The 17754-nt window shown below is 42.1% G+C and overlaps 1 protein-coding gene across 1 annotated transcript; it reads left to right on the forward strand.

The window, feature by feature from the left end:
- Positions 1–3337: 3337 nt before the first annotated feature.
- Positions 3338–13789, forward strand: DRB1 (HLA class II histocompatibility antigen, DR beta 3 chain). Its single transcript, XM_012440687.3, has 6 exons — positions 3338–3544; positions 8052–8321; positions 11583–11864; positions 12548–12658; positions 13133–13156; positions 13458–13789. The coding sequence occupies exons 1-6, from the start codon at positions 3445–3447 to the stop codon at positions 13469–13471; spliced, it is 801 nt and encodes a 266-aa protein (XP_012296110.2). The 5' UTR covers positions 3338–3444; the 3' UTR covers positions 13472–13789.
- The last annotated feature ends 3965 nt before the right edge of the window (positions 13790–17754 follow it).

Raw genomic sequence — 17754 nt, forward strand, 5'->3', positions numbered from 1 at the left:
CAGGAATGGTGGAGGCTTCGGGCCTGGAGGAGGGTCCCACCTACTGCTCAAGGGTTGGGGCAGCGCAGTCTGCTTCCTCAGGGAGTCAAGGCCCTGGGGACATGGGTCACAGGGGTCACACCATGGCAACTGGTTCCACAGGCACTCCTGCCACTACTGCTTGCAACTTCTGACTGCAACCAACCACTCTGGACAGCTGCCACTGCCATCATCACCACCCTTTTATCCTTTCATCCTAAAAGACTAAGGTGAACCTCAGCTGGCTTTCCTAGATTATCATCACACTTAGTTTCTTTTTTAAAAATTTGTTTCTTCTCTTCTTTTTCTTTTCTTTCCTTTTATATCTCTTTTACTTTTTTTTTTTTTTTTTTTTTTTTTTTCAGAATCTCCCTCTGTCATTCAGGCTAGGATGAAATGGCATGATCTTGGTTCCCTGCAGCCTGGAACTTCCAGGTTCAAGCAAACCTTCCCCCTTCCAAGTAACTGGAAATGAATTAGTTTCTAAGTAAATTATCATTTTCAGTTGATCAAATTAAATGTGATATTCTGATTGTGATTGCACAACTTTCAATAGTACTGAATTATTATTGGGATATAGAAATATAGTTTGTTCTCGAATCCAGGGACAATACTGACTTTTACCCAGGAAATTTTAAACTTTTATTTTGTTTTTGTTTTGTTTTTGGTTTTGGTTTTGTTTTGTTTTGTTTTAAGACAAAGATTTGCTCATGTTGCCCAGGCTGGAGTGCAGTGGTGAGATCTCCTCTCACTGCAATCTCTGTCTCCCAGGTTCAAGTGATTCTCCTACCTTAGCCTCCCAAGTAGCTGGGATTACAGGCAAGCATCACCATGCCCAGATAATTTTGTATTTTCAGTAGAGATGGGGTTTCTCCATTCGTCAGGCTGGTCTTGAACTCCTGACCTCAAGTGATCCACCCAACACTGCCTCCAAAAGTTCTGGGATTACAGACATGAGCCACTGTGCTCACCTGAAATTTTGAGCATTCTGTAACAATAGAACTGTGTTTGTTCCAAAGTAAATGAGGCATGTTCTTTTCTGATTTTGAGATGATCAAATTGACTGTTTTATGATGAGAAATCTGAAATAATAATTCTGCATGATAGCTTATATGTAGGAATTTTGAGGTCACTGTTACCTCTAATAAGAAGGAGACTTCTCAGGAGCTATGGGTGTCATCACATAAGATAAATGCAAATGTTGTCATTTCCAGAGGAGGGGAAGGATGATGATGAGGGGAATCTTGTGAAGGAACTAGAATTGCTACACAGTATCTTCCTCAAATTGTTTAATGCCACCTTTCATTAAAAGAAGTACTCTTCCTGCTATGCACATCCATAAATTATAGAAATATACATTATTTTAACACAAGGGACATTATCTTCAGAAATAGAATGCTAAAGAACATGATATAGTGGCTGAGCTTGAGGGGTATATAATTTGGTTCAATCTATAGTGAATCATTTACTAGCTTTATATTTTTGCAAAAGTTGTTTTATCTCCATTGTTTTATTCTCTCCACATGTAAGTATGAAAAGGATGTTTATTTTACTGAGCTGATGTGAGAATTAAATAAAAATATGAAGTATAGAAGCCCTTAGTACAATTCTGAGTACGTAGAAAAATGCTCATGTTTATTGCAACATGGTGAGAATCCTGCCCCTGCAAACACTAAGGCACATAGGAGTGAGTGCCTATCAGAACTGTGGGAGAGTGTGGATTCATGCAGAACTTTATATGTATAGTTGTACTTCGAAGTCCCCATTCTGAATCTTAGATGTTACATTTATATCAGCATAAAGCTAATAATTACATAAACATAGAATTATATGTTTAAAATTATATGGTCAGGTGACATGGTAAAAAGCCCCATAAACCTGCATATCTCAACCATACCTCAGCTTTCTGTAGAATCTGCTCTCTATAACCCAAATGTGAATAAGTAATTAAGGACTGTAATTTCCACCCTAACCAGACAATGTGTAAACAAATACTAATCTTGACTTTTGTGAACCACTTAAGTAACAATCAGAATGTCAAAAAGTCCCCTGGCCCTTGGAATGTCTGAAGCCCCTCACCCCCACCCCTGCCCCTCACCTTCACTCCTGAGGTGGTTTTTACGGGTATAAAAGGTCTTGACACCTTCCTTTCGGGGCCACAGGTTGGAGAGACGGGAGTCCTCCATAGGCACCCGCAATAAAGACCCTGCAATTTGGCATACTTTTGTCTTGGTATTGACTTTTTATGCTCACTCCATTATAACAGTCACATCAACTGATGTAATTCATAGTTTTTCTGTAGGGTTCTCTTTCCTGAAAATTCTGTGAAGTATTAGTTAGCAAAGTCTTCTTATAACTTCCCTCACGATAAACAAGAGAAGCATAAGGGTAAAGGGTCATAGGCTATATCAAATGAGGAAGTCATAGTGGAAACCAGGAATGGGAAATTCAACAATCTTCACATAAAATAATACTTTTTTTAAAACAGAGTTTTTGTGTCAACAGCTGACATTGAGTCCTTGATCGATCTCCCGGACACCTGAATACTTTGGTTGCACAGTTGACCTTATCACATTGTTAGGGTAAGCTCTACACAAAGGCACCTTCAGACCCTCCGTTGCACAAGGTACCCCTGCAAGCCCCTTGCCTGTGTGTGTTCTGGAGGTGCCACTAAACTTGGGAGCAGCATTAGGAGACACAATTGATAAAAACCCTTTTACTCAGATTATATTATTAACAAACTTCCAATTTCCTTCAAATCATTAAAGACTCTCTAGTCAACAACTTTCATCCTGTCTTATCATCAGATTCCCGGGGCTGCTGCTCCTTGACGTGTCCACAGAATCACAGCATTTTCCAGTATTGAAGACATGAATCACAGTGCCTTCATTTCAACTGTGAGGCATGAAGTAATTTTCCAAAATCTACAACCTTAAAATGTGGTGCAATAAGAACCAGATTAAAGCTCTCCTGATTTGCAACCATGTTCACTCCATCACTTTTATTCCTAAAACTCACACACTCACTCCTGGAAGCAGTTCTCTTGTCAAGTGAGAAATGAATGCCCTTACAAGGCTCAAACTTGTGAACATATCACCAGCACAGAGCTGGTTCACAATAGGGTCCCAATTAAACTGTTTCACATGTAACTGGATCAAAGCTTTCAAATACTAAATTAAAACAATCATTTAGAGAAGGAAATTCTGTTTCAGAAGAGGACCTTCATACATCATCTCTGAGTAGCAACTGATGATGCTATGATCTCAGATGCTGATTGGTTCACCAACATGAGATGACCCAATCCAGGAACAAGGAAATCAGTAGCTGCCTCACTATAATTTGAAATATGAGTAGAGAGGGGTCATAGTTCTCCCTGAGTGAGACTTGCCTGCTGCTCTGGCACCTGGTCCTGTCCTGTTCTCCAGCATGGTGTGTCTGAGGCTCCCTGGAGGCTCCTACGTGGCAGCGCTGACAGTGACACTGATGGTGCTGAGCTCCCCACTGGCTTTGGTTGGGGACACCCGACGTAAGTGCACATTGTGGGTGCTGAGCTACTATGGGGTGGGGAAAATAGGGGGTTTTGTTAACATTGTGCCCAGGCCATGGCCCTTAACAATTTGTGATGTTTTCTTCAGAGACTGCCCATCTTTATCATTGGATCCCAAATTATTTCCTCCACAAAAGGAGCTTGGCTACTTGCCCTCTCCATGAGACTTGTGTAAGGTACCACGATACAGGCCATTTTTTCTCAAATTTCCCCCAAGAAAACCTTTGCATCACATTTCCTCGGGGTCTTTAGAGGATTTAGAAAAAGGATGCTAAAATAAATTCTCCATATACCACAGCCCTTTATTATGTTGACTTATGTCACACAAAAGGAGGGTTTCTTTTGAAAATTTTGTGGGAGTCAAGGGAATTCAAGGTGTCTGTCTTAGATGATCCTGTGTTACATCCTCCACAGGACCTTTGGTGTTGACCCCTCTTCCTCACATGTGAGGATGTAGCTAGGGGCCTGCCCAGTATCTTCTTTCTTTTCTTTCTGAACTCCAATGTTTATAAATCCTGTATCCCTGTATTGTATGTAGGTTTTCTGACAAAAGTGATACTTAGTGCACTTACTTTCTTATGGGGAAACATCCCTGGAGCTGAAGCTGAGATCTTTAGTACTTGGAGTCACCCTACAGATAAAGAGCATTTATGAGGCATTGTTTGGTGCCTAAAGAACTTAAGGCATCCTCTGAAAACCTGGCCCAGGTTAGTTTTTGATGAATCTGTTTTAAGCTTTCTATACTAGTTTCTCCTCCATCTCCTACATGCTCTAACTAGGCATGACAAGAAGAGGTTCAACTAACATAGGATAAATTATATGAAATTCTATTTTTGTAAGACAAAAATGGTCAAATATCAGAAATTCCATAATGTGTGGGGCTATAGAGAGAATGTGGACGTTGTTCACATCTCATAGGGCTGAAAGTCCATGAGCAAGTCCTGGGAACTCATTGTCTTACTGGGGTCTTGTCCTAAATTTCATAGGTTCACCCGTCATGCCCTCAGCCTTCCTTAATTAGCCATGTCTGCTTCCCTCTTCCTCCAATTTCTCTCTACTTTTTCCCCAGATATGTTGCCATCATTTCCAGAAATCTCTTAAGGTTGCACAGCATTAGCATTATGAGATCCATTGAAAGAGATAATTTTTTTTTTTTTTTTTTTTGAGACAAGGCCTGGCTCCATCACCCAGGCTGTAGTGCAGTTCTGTGATCTCGCCTCACTGCAACCTCTGCCTTTAAGGCTCAAGCGATCCTCCCTTCTCAGCCTCCAGAGTAGCAAAGACTACAGGCAGGCAACCATGCCCAGCTCATTTTTGTAATTTTGGTAAACACAAGATTTTGTCATGTTGCCCAGGCTGGCCTTAAGCTCCTGGACTCAAGCAATCCTCATGCCTTGTACTCCCAATGTGCTACGATTATAGGTGTGACCCACCACACACAAGCAAAAAGAGATGAATCTTAATCACAAAATTTTAGACTGGCGCAATGGCTCACAGCTGTAATACCAGCATTTTGGGAAGCTGAGACAGGCAGATCACGAGGTCAAGAGATCGACACCATCATAGCTAACGTGATGAAACCTCGTCTCTACTAAAATCACAAAAATTAGCTGGGCATGGTGGCCTGTGCCTGTAATCCCAGCTACTTGGGACACTGAGGCAGGAGAATCACTTGAACCCTGGAGACAGATGTTGCAGTGAGCCAAGATTGTGCCGCTGCACTACAGCCTGGCAACAGAGTGAGACACTGTCTCAAAAAAAAAAAATCTTTTTTCTTAAATCACTGTTTCTCTATCTGTGAATTCTTCTACCAAATAGAAAGATGAGAAAGGAGAAGTTTGCCTGTATTTCTCACAGGGAAGGGAAGGGGGAGAGTGTGACATCAAATGAAAGGGTGCTGGAGCTTCAGCCCCTTCTTGCTCTCCAGGATCCCCACAGTGATCAGTTCCCAGAACCCTGGTTTATTCATGCAAATCACACTTATTTTTCTCAGAGGCAACTATTTACTAAGCTCCCCTCTAGGTTCAAATCATCCTATTTGATTAAGACAGAGAGGCTGGGAGGCCGAGGCGGATGAATCACGAGATCAAGAGATCGAGACCATCCTGGTCAACATTGTGAAACCCCGTCTCTACTAAAAATACAAAAATTAGCTGGGCATGGGGGCACGCATCTGTAGTCCCAGCTACTTGGGAGGCTGAGACAGGAAAATTGCTTGAACCCAGGAGGCGGAGTTTGCGGTGAGCCGACATTGGGCCATTGCACTCCAGCCTGAATAACAAAAGCAAAACTCTAAAAAAAAAGACAAGACAGAGAGAGTCCCTACTCTCAAGGAAGTTACACAACAGTACAGGAGACAGACAATAACCCAATAAGTATTTAGCGAAGAAGAAAATGTTAGAGAAAATATATCACATTTGTGAAAAAGAGAGAAATGGATTCACCTAACTTTAGTTCATATGTTTAGGGAGCTCTCCCTGAGCTCATTTTCATTTTCATTCAGGTTGCATTAATCATTTTAAAAGTTCTATATGTCTATCACGGCAGGTGTCAAAGAACGCAAGGATATCACTCCTTTTTCTGAGGTTTCACTAGCAAGTGGGGCTAGGGTTGCCAACTAAAATACAGGTTCCTAGTTAAATCTGAATTTCAGATACACAACCATAATTTATTGGCAATCCAGATTTCACTAGGCATCCTCTAGTTTTATTTGCCAAATCTGTCAACCCGAAGTGGGACACATGAGCATGGATTACACAGCTAACCATGTAAGATACAATGACAGCGACTTCACACATTTATTTTTTAACTTTCTCTCTGTAAAGAAAGTGCTTAGATAACTTAAGAATAAAAACATACACATTGTTTCATCCAGGGTGCACTCCTCTCTGCCATCATATCTAAAGGGCAAAGGGAGCTTTGTGAAGAAGGTTTTACTCAAAGTCTGGGGACCTGCTCATTTTTTGTAAACTGTCTGTATGAGAATGTCGTTTTCTTGGTTTCTTCCTTTCTGTGGGGACTTGACTACAAAAGGAGAGTTCTACCTCCGGCCAAGGCTGGTCATTTCAATCCTACTAATATTGTTGGGATTGGGAGACTGAAATAAATGAGTTAGTTGGGGAATTAAGGATAAAATAGCTGTGCTTGTGATTCATTACTACAGATAATTAGTGAACCAGTGGCAGAGAAACTAAGAAAGAAGACGATATGAAAGATAAATGATATGATTTGGTGACTGATGGGTAAGGCAAGGAAATCAGTAAATCTTGGTTCTCAACAAGTTCATTTACTGTAAAGAGAGCACTGTATTGGGATCAGCATTCTGTAAATCATTCGTTTTATGTAGGACTAAGATTTTCAATGTATATTTTTCAATGTAACTCTCAGCTGCTCCATAACTAATAGTGGCTTGTTCAATACAGATTTTTTCAGATGGTTCACACCCATGGTTCTTACCCAGGCATAGTTCACCACCCCTCCCCTCCTTCCCATCACCCTTGGGGAACGTGTGGCAATGTTTGGAACAATTTTTGGTTGTTACAACAGGGGTTTCATCTGATATTTAATGAGTAGAAGCCAGGGACACTGCTATAGAAACTGTCGTGGTCACAACAGCCTCTGTCACCAACAAAGAATTATCTGGTCCAAAATGTCAACAGTTCTGAGGCTGAGAGCACTGGTTCACACTGTGCTCTTCCTGAAAATTCTAGACTCACATATTCTATACATTCACAGCCCCTATTCAGTTCTTTATGGTTTATTTTTGCTTGTTTCATTACAAAAAACTAGACAGTTGCATAAATTCAACCACTTTCCTGTTGAATCTGTTTATCAGTTCAAGTTCAATATCTTCATATTTATTTTTTTGCCTTATGCATTTTCACCATTTTCCTGAGTTGTTGGGCATCACTGTCTCTATTAACTTTTCACAACGTGCCCCCTTCTAAGTCACAAACGGTGGAGATGCTGCTGCAATTACTTTTCACTAAGATGCCTCAGATTTCCGTAGTGATTCTACATTTGATATTATTTACAATGTAAGTCTCCTTGTTTGGCACAAGGTCATCACTAAGTGTTCACAGGATGAACGCGGTGGGGGCTGTTGAAGGAACCCATAAAGCCTGTGGGATGAGGGAAGGGGCAGAGAGTGTCTTTGGATGGAGGCTCCCAGGAGGAGGCGGTGGGGGCTGCGGTGCTGGGCGGATCCTCCTCCAGCTCCTGCTTGCAGGTCTCCAGAAGAGGCTGGAGGCAGGGAGGGGGGCCCAAAAGACGGGATCAGAGGCGGTTTTCCCGCCTGGCCCCCCCAGCCCCCGTCCGCCTCGGGAAGACGGAGGATGAGCTCCTGGCCTGCAGGGCAGGGGTTGCGGGTGGGGCCGGTCAAGGTTCTCAGAGCCCGCACCCCGCCCAGGGAGCCCCGATGGCGGCGTTGCTGTCAGTGTCTTTCCCGGAGGCCGCCCCTGTGACCGGATCCTTCGTGTCCCCACAGCACGTTTCTTGGAGCTGGTTAAGCATGAGTGTCATTTCTTCAACGGGACGGAGCGGGTGCGGTACCTGGACAGATACATCCATAACCAGGAGGAGGTCGTGCGCTTCGACAGCGACGTGGGGGAGTACCGGGCGGTGACGGAGCTGGGGCGGCCTGACGCCGAGTACTGGAACAGCCAGAAGGACTACGTGGAGCAGAAGCGGGGCCAGGTGGACAACTACTGCAGACACAACTACGGGGTTTTTGAGAGCTTCACAGTGCAGCGGAGAGGTGAGCGCGGCGGGGCGGGGCCTCCCTGTGAGCTGCCGATCAGAGAGAGACTGAGAGAGACTGAGAGAGACCGAGAGAGAGACACAGAGACACTGAGAGAGACAGAGAGAGAGAGACTGAGAGAGACAGTGAGAGACTGAGAGACTGAGAGAGACTGAGAGAGACACTGAGAGAGACAGAGGGAGACAGAGAGACAGAGAAAGACTGAGAGACAGAGAGAGACTGAGAGATACACTGAGAGAGACAGAGACTGAGAGACAGAGAGACACTGAGAGAGACAGAGAGACTGAAAGACTGAGAGAGACAGAGAGAGACTGAGAGAGAGGCTGAGAGACTGAGAGATACTTAGGGAGACTGAGAGAGACAGAGAGACTGAGAGAAAGACTGAGAGAGACTGAGAGACTGAGAGACTGAGAGAAACAGAGACTGAGAGACTGAGAGACACTGAGAGACTGAGAGACACAGATAGAGATTGAGAGACTGAGAGACACTGATAGAGACTGAGAGAGAGACTGAGAGACTGAGAGAGAGAGAGAGAGAGAGAAACTGAGAGAGCACTTGCCATCTGTGAGCATTCAGAATCCTCTCCATCCTGAGCAGGGAGCTCTGAGGGCACAGGTGTGTGTGTAGAGTGTGGATTTGTGTGTGAGGCTGTTGTGGGAGGGGAGGCAGGAGGGGGCTTCTTCCTATCCTTGGAGGCCTCTGTGGGGAGGTGACACAGGAGGTGGGTGCAGGGGTGGAGAGGGAGGAGACCTCGATTGTCCTTGGTCCTTAGAGATGCAGGAAGGGAAATGTGAAGTGTGTGTGGCTGGGGTGAGGGTTTAGGGGAGGAGAGCTGAGGGGTGTGGAAGGTTTGGGATAGTGTAAGGAGGCCAGTTCTAGACTGTCCCTGCACACACCCTTCATGCAGTCTCTGAAATCAAAGTGTGTGGTGTTTGTTTGCAAAAGCATTAGATTAATTTCTGGGAGAACTGAGGAGACCTCTGAGGCACCTCTGAAGCTTCTTTAGGTCTAAATATTTTACTATTTTTTTGTTTTTTTAGTGTGTATATTTTTACATAGTTGAAATGACTGTGAAACTAACATGTTGAATAAAGTTTTAACACATTGTTACTGGCCGGGCGTGGTGGCTTAGCCTGTAATGCCAGCACTTTGGGAGGCCAAGGCTAGTGGATCATGAGGTCAAGAGATGAAGACCATCCTGGCCAACATGGTGAAACCCCGTCTCTACCAAAAATACAAAAATTGGCTGGGTGTAGTGTCTTGCCTGTAGTCTCTGCTACTCCAGAGACTGAGGCAGGAGAATGGCTTGAACCCAGGAGGCGGAGGTTGCAGTGAGCCAAGATTGCACCACTGCACTCCAGTCTCAGTGACAAAGTGGAAAAAAAAAAAAAAACATTGTTACTATTTTATTATAATGCTAATAGTTTTCTAGTAATTCCATATTACTATTATTATTATTTTTTGAAATGGAGTCTCACTCTGTCACCAGGTGGGAGTGCAGTGGCACAGTCTTGGCTCACTGCAACCTCCGCCTTCCAGGTTCAAGCGATTCTCATGCCTCAGCCTCATGAGTAGCTGGCACTACAGGTGCTTGCCACCTTGCCCAGCTAAATTAGAATTTTTACTAGAGAAAGGGTTTCACCATGTTGGCCAGGCTGTTCTCAAACTCCTGACCTCCTGATCTGCCCGCCTCGGCCTCCTAAAGTGCTGGGATTACAGGCGTGAGCCACCGCGCCCGGCTTGTTCTAATAGTTGTGACACAACTTACTTCACTTTGCCTTTGGTGACCTTTATTTTGACACTCACCAAAATTGAAAATGTATGTTTCTGGTTAATTTTTAATTTATATTTTTGTAATTTGTGATTGTTTTGAATTATTTTGACCTATTGATTGTCCAGTTATAATGACTGCTCTAAGATTTCCCTGCTGTATTTGGGAGATAATGGACAATGATCCGTTGTCTATTATCTCCAGGGCTTAGTATTTTTCTCAGTGATTTTCTGAGTTCTTTGTACTGTAAGATTAGTAACACTGTATTGATATTTGATTCAGCATTTTCTACATTTTGTGGTTTGTATGTTGATTTTGAAAATTGTTTTCCATCTTAAGAATTTGAACATTTCTACTTAATAAAACATATTGCAAAATTTGTAGTAATGATTCACAATCCATCTTAAATCTACCTTTTTGTGGTATTGTTATCTCCAGGTTTCTGCTTCCTTCTTTAAGAAAAAATTGTATTTATTGAGAGTCTGCTAGTGTCAGAATTTTCCTAGGCATAAGCACCCCAACTAATGAGTCCCAGACTCTGACTTGACCCAAATGTCATTCTGGAAAGAAAAATCACTTTACAATAACAGTTCTATAATAGTTATGCTTGTTTTGCACGGGAGATGCATTGATCAGCTACATGTAAATGTAAGAGCTTTCAAAACTAAAATGACTTTCCTTCATCCTTCTCTCTGCTTTAGGACTCATGCTTTTCCAGGAACTTAAAGATTTGGAGAATCATTTTTGTCTGTCTCATCTTCCCAGGGTCAGAACCATTTCTGTAGTGTACTAAGGTGTGAGTGCATGGCAGTAGGATTCCGAAACATTCATCCTCGGTTTCCTTATGTACCTTACTCTATCCCTTTATCTTTCCACATTGCTTTAAATCATATTTTTCTCTCCAGGTGTACAAGGATGATAAACAGGTGCCAGGTGGAGCACCGAAGTGTGATGAGCCCTCTCACAGTGGAATGGAGTGAGAACCTTTCTGACCTAATAATTGAAGGCTGTCTTCAGTCATTGATTTATATATTGATGTGCATTAATCCCATAAAACCCCAAGAGGTGAATTAGTATAATTATCCTCCATTATAGGTGAGAAAGTTAAGACACAGAAGGATTGAAAAACTCTTCCAGGATCAACCAGTAAAAGGCGGACCTTGGATTTGAACCAGGCAACCTGGCTCAGAAATCAGTTTGAATTAATGCCATCTGTATTTTCAAACATTTGTAAACACTTTGACAATGCATGCCAATTTTAAGCTATAAAGAAACAAACACCATTTTTCACAACATCGCTCAAATCTAACGGATCCCCACTATAAAGATTAAATCCCAGGCTGATGACACTGTGAGGCCACATGGCCAGCTGTGCTGGAGGCCTGGTCAAGGCCAGAGCATGGGTTTACAGAGAAGCAGCCAAACAGCCAAACAAGGAGACTTGCTCTGTCCTCCTGACTCATTCCCTCTCCCTTTTTTTCTCCTAGTCCAACCTAAGGTGACTGTGTATCCTGCAAAGACCCAGCCCCTGCAGCACCACAACCTCCTGGTCTGCTCTGTGAGTGGTTTCTATCCAGGCAGCATTGAAGTCAGGTGGTTCCGGAACAACCGGGAAGAGAAGGCTGGGGTGGTGTCCACAGGCCTGATCCACAATGGAGACTGGACCTTCCAGACCCTGGTGATGCTGGAAACAGTTCCTCAGAATGGAGAGGTTTACACCTGCCAAGTGGAGCACCCAAGCATGACGACCCCTATCACAGTGCAATGGAGTGAGCAGCTTTCTGACTTCATGAATTTCTCACCCACCGAGAAGGGGACTCGCTAATCCCTGAGTGTCAGGATTCTCCTCTCCCACATCGGATTTTCATTTGCTCCATGTTCCAATCTCCATCAGCACAGGTCACTGGGGGGAGCCCTGTAATAGTTTCTAGAAACACATTTAGCCGATGGGAAGCAGTCATGCCTGCCAGGCAGGAGAGGCTGTCCCTCTTTTGAACCTGCCCATGACATCACAGACAGGGTCACCTTCTCTCTCTGGGCTCCAGGCCCTGCCCCTGAGACTGTGTTTCTGGTGCTGTTGCTGAGTTGTTTGTTGTGATCTGAGAAGAGGGGAACTGTAGGGGCCTTCCTGACAAGAAGGGGGTCCAATCTCAGCTCTGCCTTTATGAGCTCTGTCACTCTAGAAAAAGTACTTAACCTCATTGAGTCTCAGCTTTCTGTTGATCAGGTGGTGAAGTCAGGCCTTACATCAAGGCTGTAATATTTGAGTTTGATGCCTGAACCTTCTAACTGTTCAGTGTGATTTGAAAACCTTTTTTTCTCCAGAAATTGTCAGTTATTTTAGTTCTTCCAGGGCAGCCTTCTCCCCATGATCAAAGCTCTGAATCTCAGGGTCTCAATTAAAGAGATTCAATTTGGGGTAAAAGTCACTAAACCTGGCTTCCTCTCTCAGGAGCACAGTCTGAATCTGCACAGAGTAAGATGCTGAGTGGAGTCGGGGGCTTTGTGCTGGGCCTGCTCTTCCTTGGGGCAGGGCTGTTCATCTACTTCAGGAATCAGAAAGGTGAGGAGCCTTTGGTAGCTGGCTCTCTCCATAGGCTTTTCTGGAGGAGGAAATATGGCTTTGCTGAGGTTAATTCTCAGTATATAAGTGAGCCTGGATAAAGCCTTTCTTTCCCCCAATGACCTTCAATGTCCTGCAAATCCAGAAATCATCAGGGCATGGTTACTATGTGAAAGCATAGTACCTAGTGGCCTGCAGAGTTATGAGGAAGATTAACAAGTGGGGGTCCTTGGTTTGAGATCCTGGAATAAATTAAATAAGAGCCACTAAGTCTAATGCAATTACACTGGATCCTGTGACAGACATTTCATACTTCGAGGGTCCCATGGTCTGTTTCTGATCCTCTCTGCCCTGGTTGGTGTGGGTTGTGGTGTTAGAGAAATCTCAGGTGGGAGATCTGGGGCTGGAACATTGTGTTGGAGACAGATTTGCTTCCATATCTTTTAAGTGTATAACTTTTGCTCTTTTTCCCAGGACGCTCTGGACTTCAGCCAACAGGTAACACCTTTTATCCTCTTTTAGAAACAGTCAGTTTCTCTAGAATGATGGTAGAGGTGATAAGGCGTGAGACACAAATCACAGAAAAGACTTTGGATCCAAATTTGTGATCAGGCAATTTACACCAAAACTCCTCCTCTCCACTTAGAAAAGGCCTGTGCTCTGCAGGTATTGGCTCAAGGAGACTTAGGAACTTGTTTTTCTTCTTCCTGCAGTGCTCTCATCTGAGCCCTTGAAAGAGGTGAAAAGAAGCTGTTAGTAGAGCCAGGTCTGAAAACAACACTTTCCTCTGTCTCTGCAGGACTCCTGAGCTGAAGGGAAGATGACCACATTCAGGGAAGAACCTTCTGCCTCAGCTTTGTAGGATGAAAAGCTTTCCCGCTTGGCTCTTACTCTTCCACAAGAGAGAACTTTCTCAGGACCTGGTTGGTACTGGTTCAGCAACCCTGCTGAAAATGTCCTCCCTTGTGGCTTCCTCAGCCCCTGCCCTTGGCCTGAAGTCCTAGCATTGATGGCATTTCCTCATCTTCAACTTTTATGCTCCCCTTTACCTAATGCTTCATGCCTCCCATGCATCTGTACTCACCCTGTGCCACAAACATATTACATTATTAAATTTTTCACAAACATGGAGTTAAAAATGGTGCGGTTTATTTAGCTCCGAGGAAAAAAACATAAAGAAAAGGAAAGGTTGGACTCGGTGACTCAGGCCTGTAATCCCAGTGCTTTGGGAGGCCGAGGAGGGCAGAAATTGAGATCAGAATATTGAGACCATCTTGGCCAATATGTTGAAACCCTGTCTCTACTAAAAACACAAAAATTAGCTGTTCATGGTGGCATGTCATTGTAATCCCAGCTACTCAGAAGGCTAAGGCAGGAAAATCACTTGAACCAGGGAGTCAGATGTTGCAGTAAGCCGAGATGGTGCCACTGCACTCAAGCCTGGTGACAGAGCCAGACTCCATCTCAAAAAAAAAAAGAATAAAGAGAAGATTATTTTCCAGTATAATAATGGTTTTCATGTATATGTCGTAAGTATGTGAGATGATACATATGTTAAATAACTTGATTCAGACATTCCACCCTATAGGCATATATCAAAACTTCATGCTATACAACACGAAGATACTACACAATTTTAATTTAAAAAGTAAACCCAACGTTTAAAAAGGCAATGCATGAAAACTAAGAACAGACCATAACAACTGAAACAAACTTGGCAAACACGAGATGAGAAACCAGCCAGCAAGTCAGTCAGAACTCTTTCTTAACCGTCCACAATATTATGTATCCATAACTGTAATTTAGTATATAGTTTTTCATTCCAGAGACTTGAATAATATTGTATTCTCAAAGGACTAGTACATAATTTCAGAGAAAGACAAATTTAGAAGGTGGAGCATTCTCCATTGTGTTCTATCTGAGAATCAGTATCCAATATGTCCAATCTATAAGTACATAGTCAATACAAAAGTTTGTTTCAAAGTAATCATCATTTGGGCATAACTTCTCTACTGTCAGTGACAACTCTTACTTTATTTTCAATCATACTTAATGTTTATTTTATGCTTATAAATTACCAAGACCTAATGCTATTATCATCAATATTTTATGCATATTTTATTTTTAGTTATATGTTACTTGTGCATACACAGCAGTACAAGTACATGTAAATTCTATAGGAATATATTAAGCTGATAATTATGTCTGTTCTGTTTGATCCCAGAGTTGCAACAAATAGTCCTTGTTCCCTAAGTTGAGGAAATGATTTGTCTCATTTTATATGAGACTCTTGGTGTGGAATTATAAGGTAAAACTAAAATGTGTGAGATAAATATTTCAATGAAGATGCCTTCTGCTATTAATGGCAGGAAATCTGATCTACCCAGTTTTATTTTTCTTTAACCACTGTCTCACATAGCCCATAGATCCTGGGCATCTCCAGGGTTGCTCAACTCAGCAGGCCAGTGTCATCACCAGCGATCCTAGAACTTCATAGCTCATCTCTCTGTTACACACAGCACGTCAGCTTTCCTGAGATGGCAGGAGGACCCCTGCAGCAACTTTAGGTTTCTTATTCTTTCACAACAACTCCCAAAGGCAGGAAAAAGATACTACTTTTTCCTGTGTGCCTTTATAAGGAGCAACTAAACTGTTTCCAGAGTGTTCCCTGTAGCCAGTTTCTCACACATTGGAATGACCGTGGGATCACACGGGCTCAGACAAGCCAGGATTCAACCTTTGTAGACTGGGACTGATGCACAGGGAAGAAAAGGAGCAAAATCATATATTTAAAAAAATAAAGAAATGGTGGATGGAGTAGGAGAGATTGATTTCAGGGTAGGGAAATGATAGATTGTGGTACTATCAGGTTGTTAGTATTTGTAGTTAAATTCTACATGAAGGCCTGGAGACTCCTGATAGGCATCCTCAATTCAGGGTTTTGGGTGTGTGTGTGTGTGTGTGTGTGTGTGTGTGTGTGTGTATATATATATATATATAGAGAGAGAGAGAGAGTATTAAATTTCTCTCTCTCTATAGAGAGAGAGAATATTAAATTTCAGCCATTAATTCAAATTACAACAAAATCAAAAAGCAAGCAAAAAGGATTGTTTTTAGAACTCAATTAAGTATGCTCACATGTTATTTTATCAGGTAAATACATTTTCCACAAAAAAATTAAAAAGAAAAAAGACTAGCTCTCTAAGGTCTGAAACATAGTATACTAAAATATACTACACATTTTTTAAAAAAATGCATTGCTACTGACATTTATTAAAATAAATATGCTAGTAAAACAAAGTCTAGAATTAGAAACAGAAGGAATTGAGATTCAGTTTCAGTTTTTGGTAAGTGGTATTCCAAGTTCATTTCTTTCACTACATGGATCCTGAAAAAAATGACAATTGAAACATAAAGAGAAAATATAAAATTCCGAAGACAGATGTTATTTCTAATACTATCATCATCATAATTATATCTGAAGGCAAATAGATTTTCTTAACCTTTATATGCTGCTGATGGGAGTCTGTGATTTTACAAATACTTGGACATTTGGCAATTTCTTAAAAAGTTTAACTTATGTGGCTGGTCACGGTGGCTAATGCCTGTAATCTCAGCACTTTGGGAGGCCAAGGCAGGTAGGTCAGGAGGTTAGGAGATCGAGACCATCCTTACCAACATGATGAAACCCTGTCTCTACTAAAAATACAAAAATTAGCAAGGCATGGTGTATGCATCTGTAGTCACAGCTATTCAGGAGGCTGAGGCAGGAGAATCACTTGAACCCAGGAGGGGCGGGGGTTGCAGTGAGCGGCAATCATGCCACTGCATTCCATCCTGGTGACAGAGGGAGACTACCTCTCACCAAAAAAAAAAAAAAAAAGCCAAACATAAATTTGTCATATGACCCAGCAGTTTCACTCCTTGGAGTCTACCTGAGAGATATAAAAACATAGGTCCTTACAAAGATATGTGTTGAAGTGTTCAGAACAGCCTTCACCATAGCTGACCCAAACTGAGATGAATCCAAATATCCTTCAGTTAGTAAATGGAGAAACACGATACTACAACCAGGCAAGGCAATATCATTCAACAATAAAAAGGAACACAAATAGACTTAACTGGCAGGGGAGATGACACGAACATGAGGGTAGTTTTCCCGAGGCAACTTTCAACCCTTGCACTCCGGATGATGAGAGATTACTTAATGGGTACAATGCATGTGATTGGGGTGATGGATACTGTAGAAACACTGACTTACCACTATGCAGTCTATGCATGTAACAGAACTACACCTGTACCTTATAAATTTAAACAAATGAAAAAGGAGAAAATAAATTTTAATAGATGAAAAGAAAAGAAACAAAATGGTGATACATACCACAAAACTGGTGAACTTCAATAGTGTGAACTAAGTGAAGGAAACTGAACACAAGAGATTACATGTGGTATGATTTCATTTAGAAGAAGCAAACATATAAACACGAGGAGCAGCACGTTGGGTGCCTAGGGCTTGGGGTATTGGTGGGAATTAACTATAAATAGAGTAATTTTAGACATGACAGAAATGTTACAAAACTGGATGGTTGTGATAATTGCACCCATCTTTTAATTTACTAAAATTATAAAATTATAAATATATGAGAAAATTTTGTAGTATGTAAATTATGCTTTAGTAAACCTGTTAAAATAATTCCTTTTTAAAAAATAAGACTTTGTAAGCAAGATTTGCTTAAACTCACCAATAAATGGAAAAATACAAATTCAAACAGCAATGTAACAAACTATTTCTGCCCCCCATCCCCAAAATTGGCAAATACAATAGTTTATTTTAAAATCAAGAATTTAGAAGATTCTATGGGAATAGATTCTGTCATAGTATTATAAGTCTGAGTGGATGGCAGTGTGGTAGTGTCTATTAAAACTCAAAATGCAGGCTGGGCGCGGTGGCTCAAGCCTGTAATCCCAGCACTTTGGGAGGCCGAGGCGGGTGGATCACGAGGTCAAGAGATCGAGACCATCCTGGTCAACATGGTGAAACCCCGTCTCTACTAATACAAAAAATTAGCTGGGCATGGTGGCGCGTGCCTGTAATC

The sequence above is a fragment of the Aotus nancymaae genome, unplaced genomic scaffold (assembly GCF_030222135.1).
Source record: "Aotus nancymaae isolate 86718 unplaced genomic scaffold, 86718_ANA_hifiasm-v0.15.2.pri h1tg000040l, whole genome shotgun sequence".
Taxonomy (NCBI): Eukaryota; Metazoa; Chordata; class Mammalia; order Primates; family Aotidae; genus Aotus; species Aotus nancymaae.

Bases quoted from the DNA above. Each gene is read 5' to 3' on its own strand.
- DRB1 (XM_012440687.3), top strand. From the start codon at position 3,445: ATGGTGTGTCTGAGGCTCCCTGGAGGCTCCTACGTGGCAGCGCTGACA. The intron at 3,545-8,051 runs GTAAGTGCACAT...GTGTCCCCACAG, and splicing joins TTTGGTTGGGGACACCCGAC to CACGTTTCTTGGAGCTGGTT. The intron at 11,865-12,547 runs GTGAGCAGCTTT...TTCCTCTCTCAG, and splicing joins CCCTATCACAGTGCAATGGA to GAGCACAGTCTGAATCTGCA.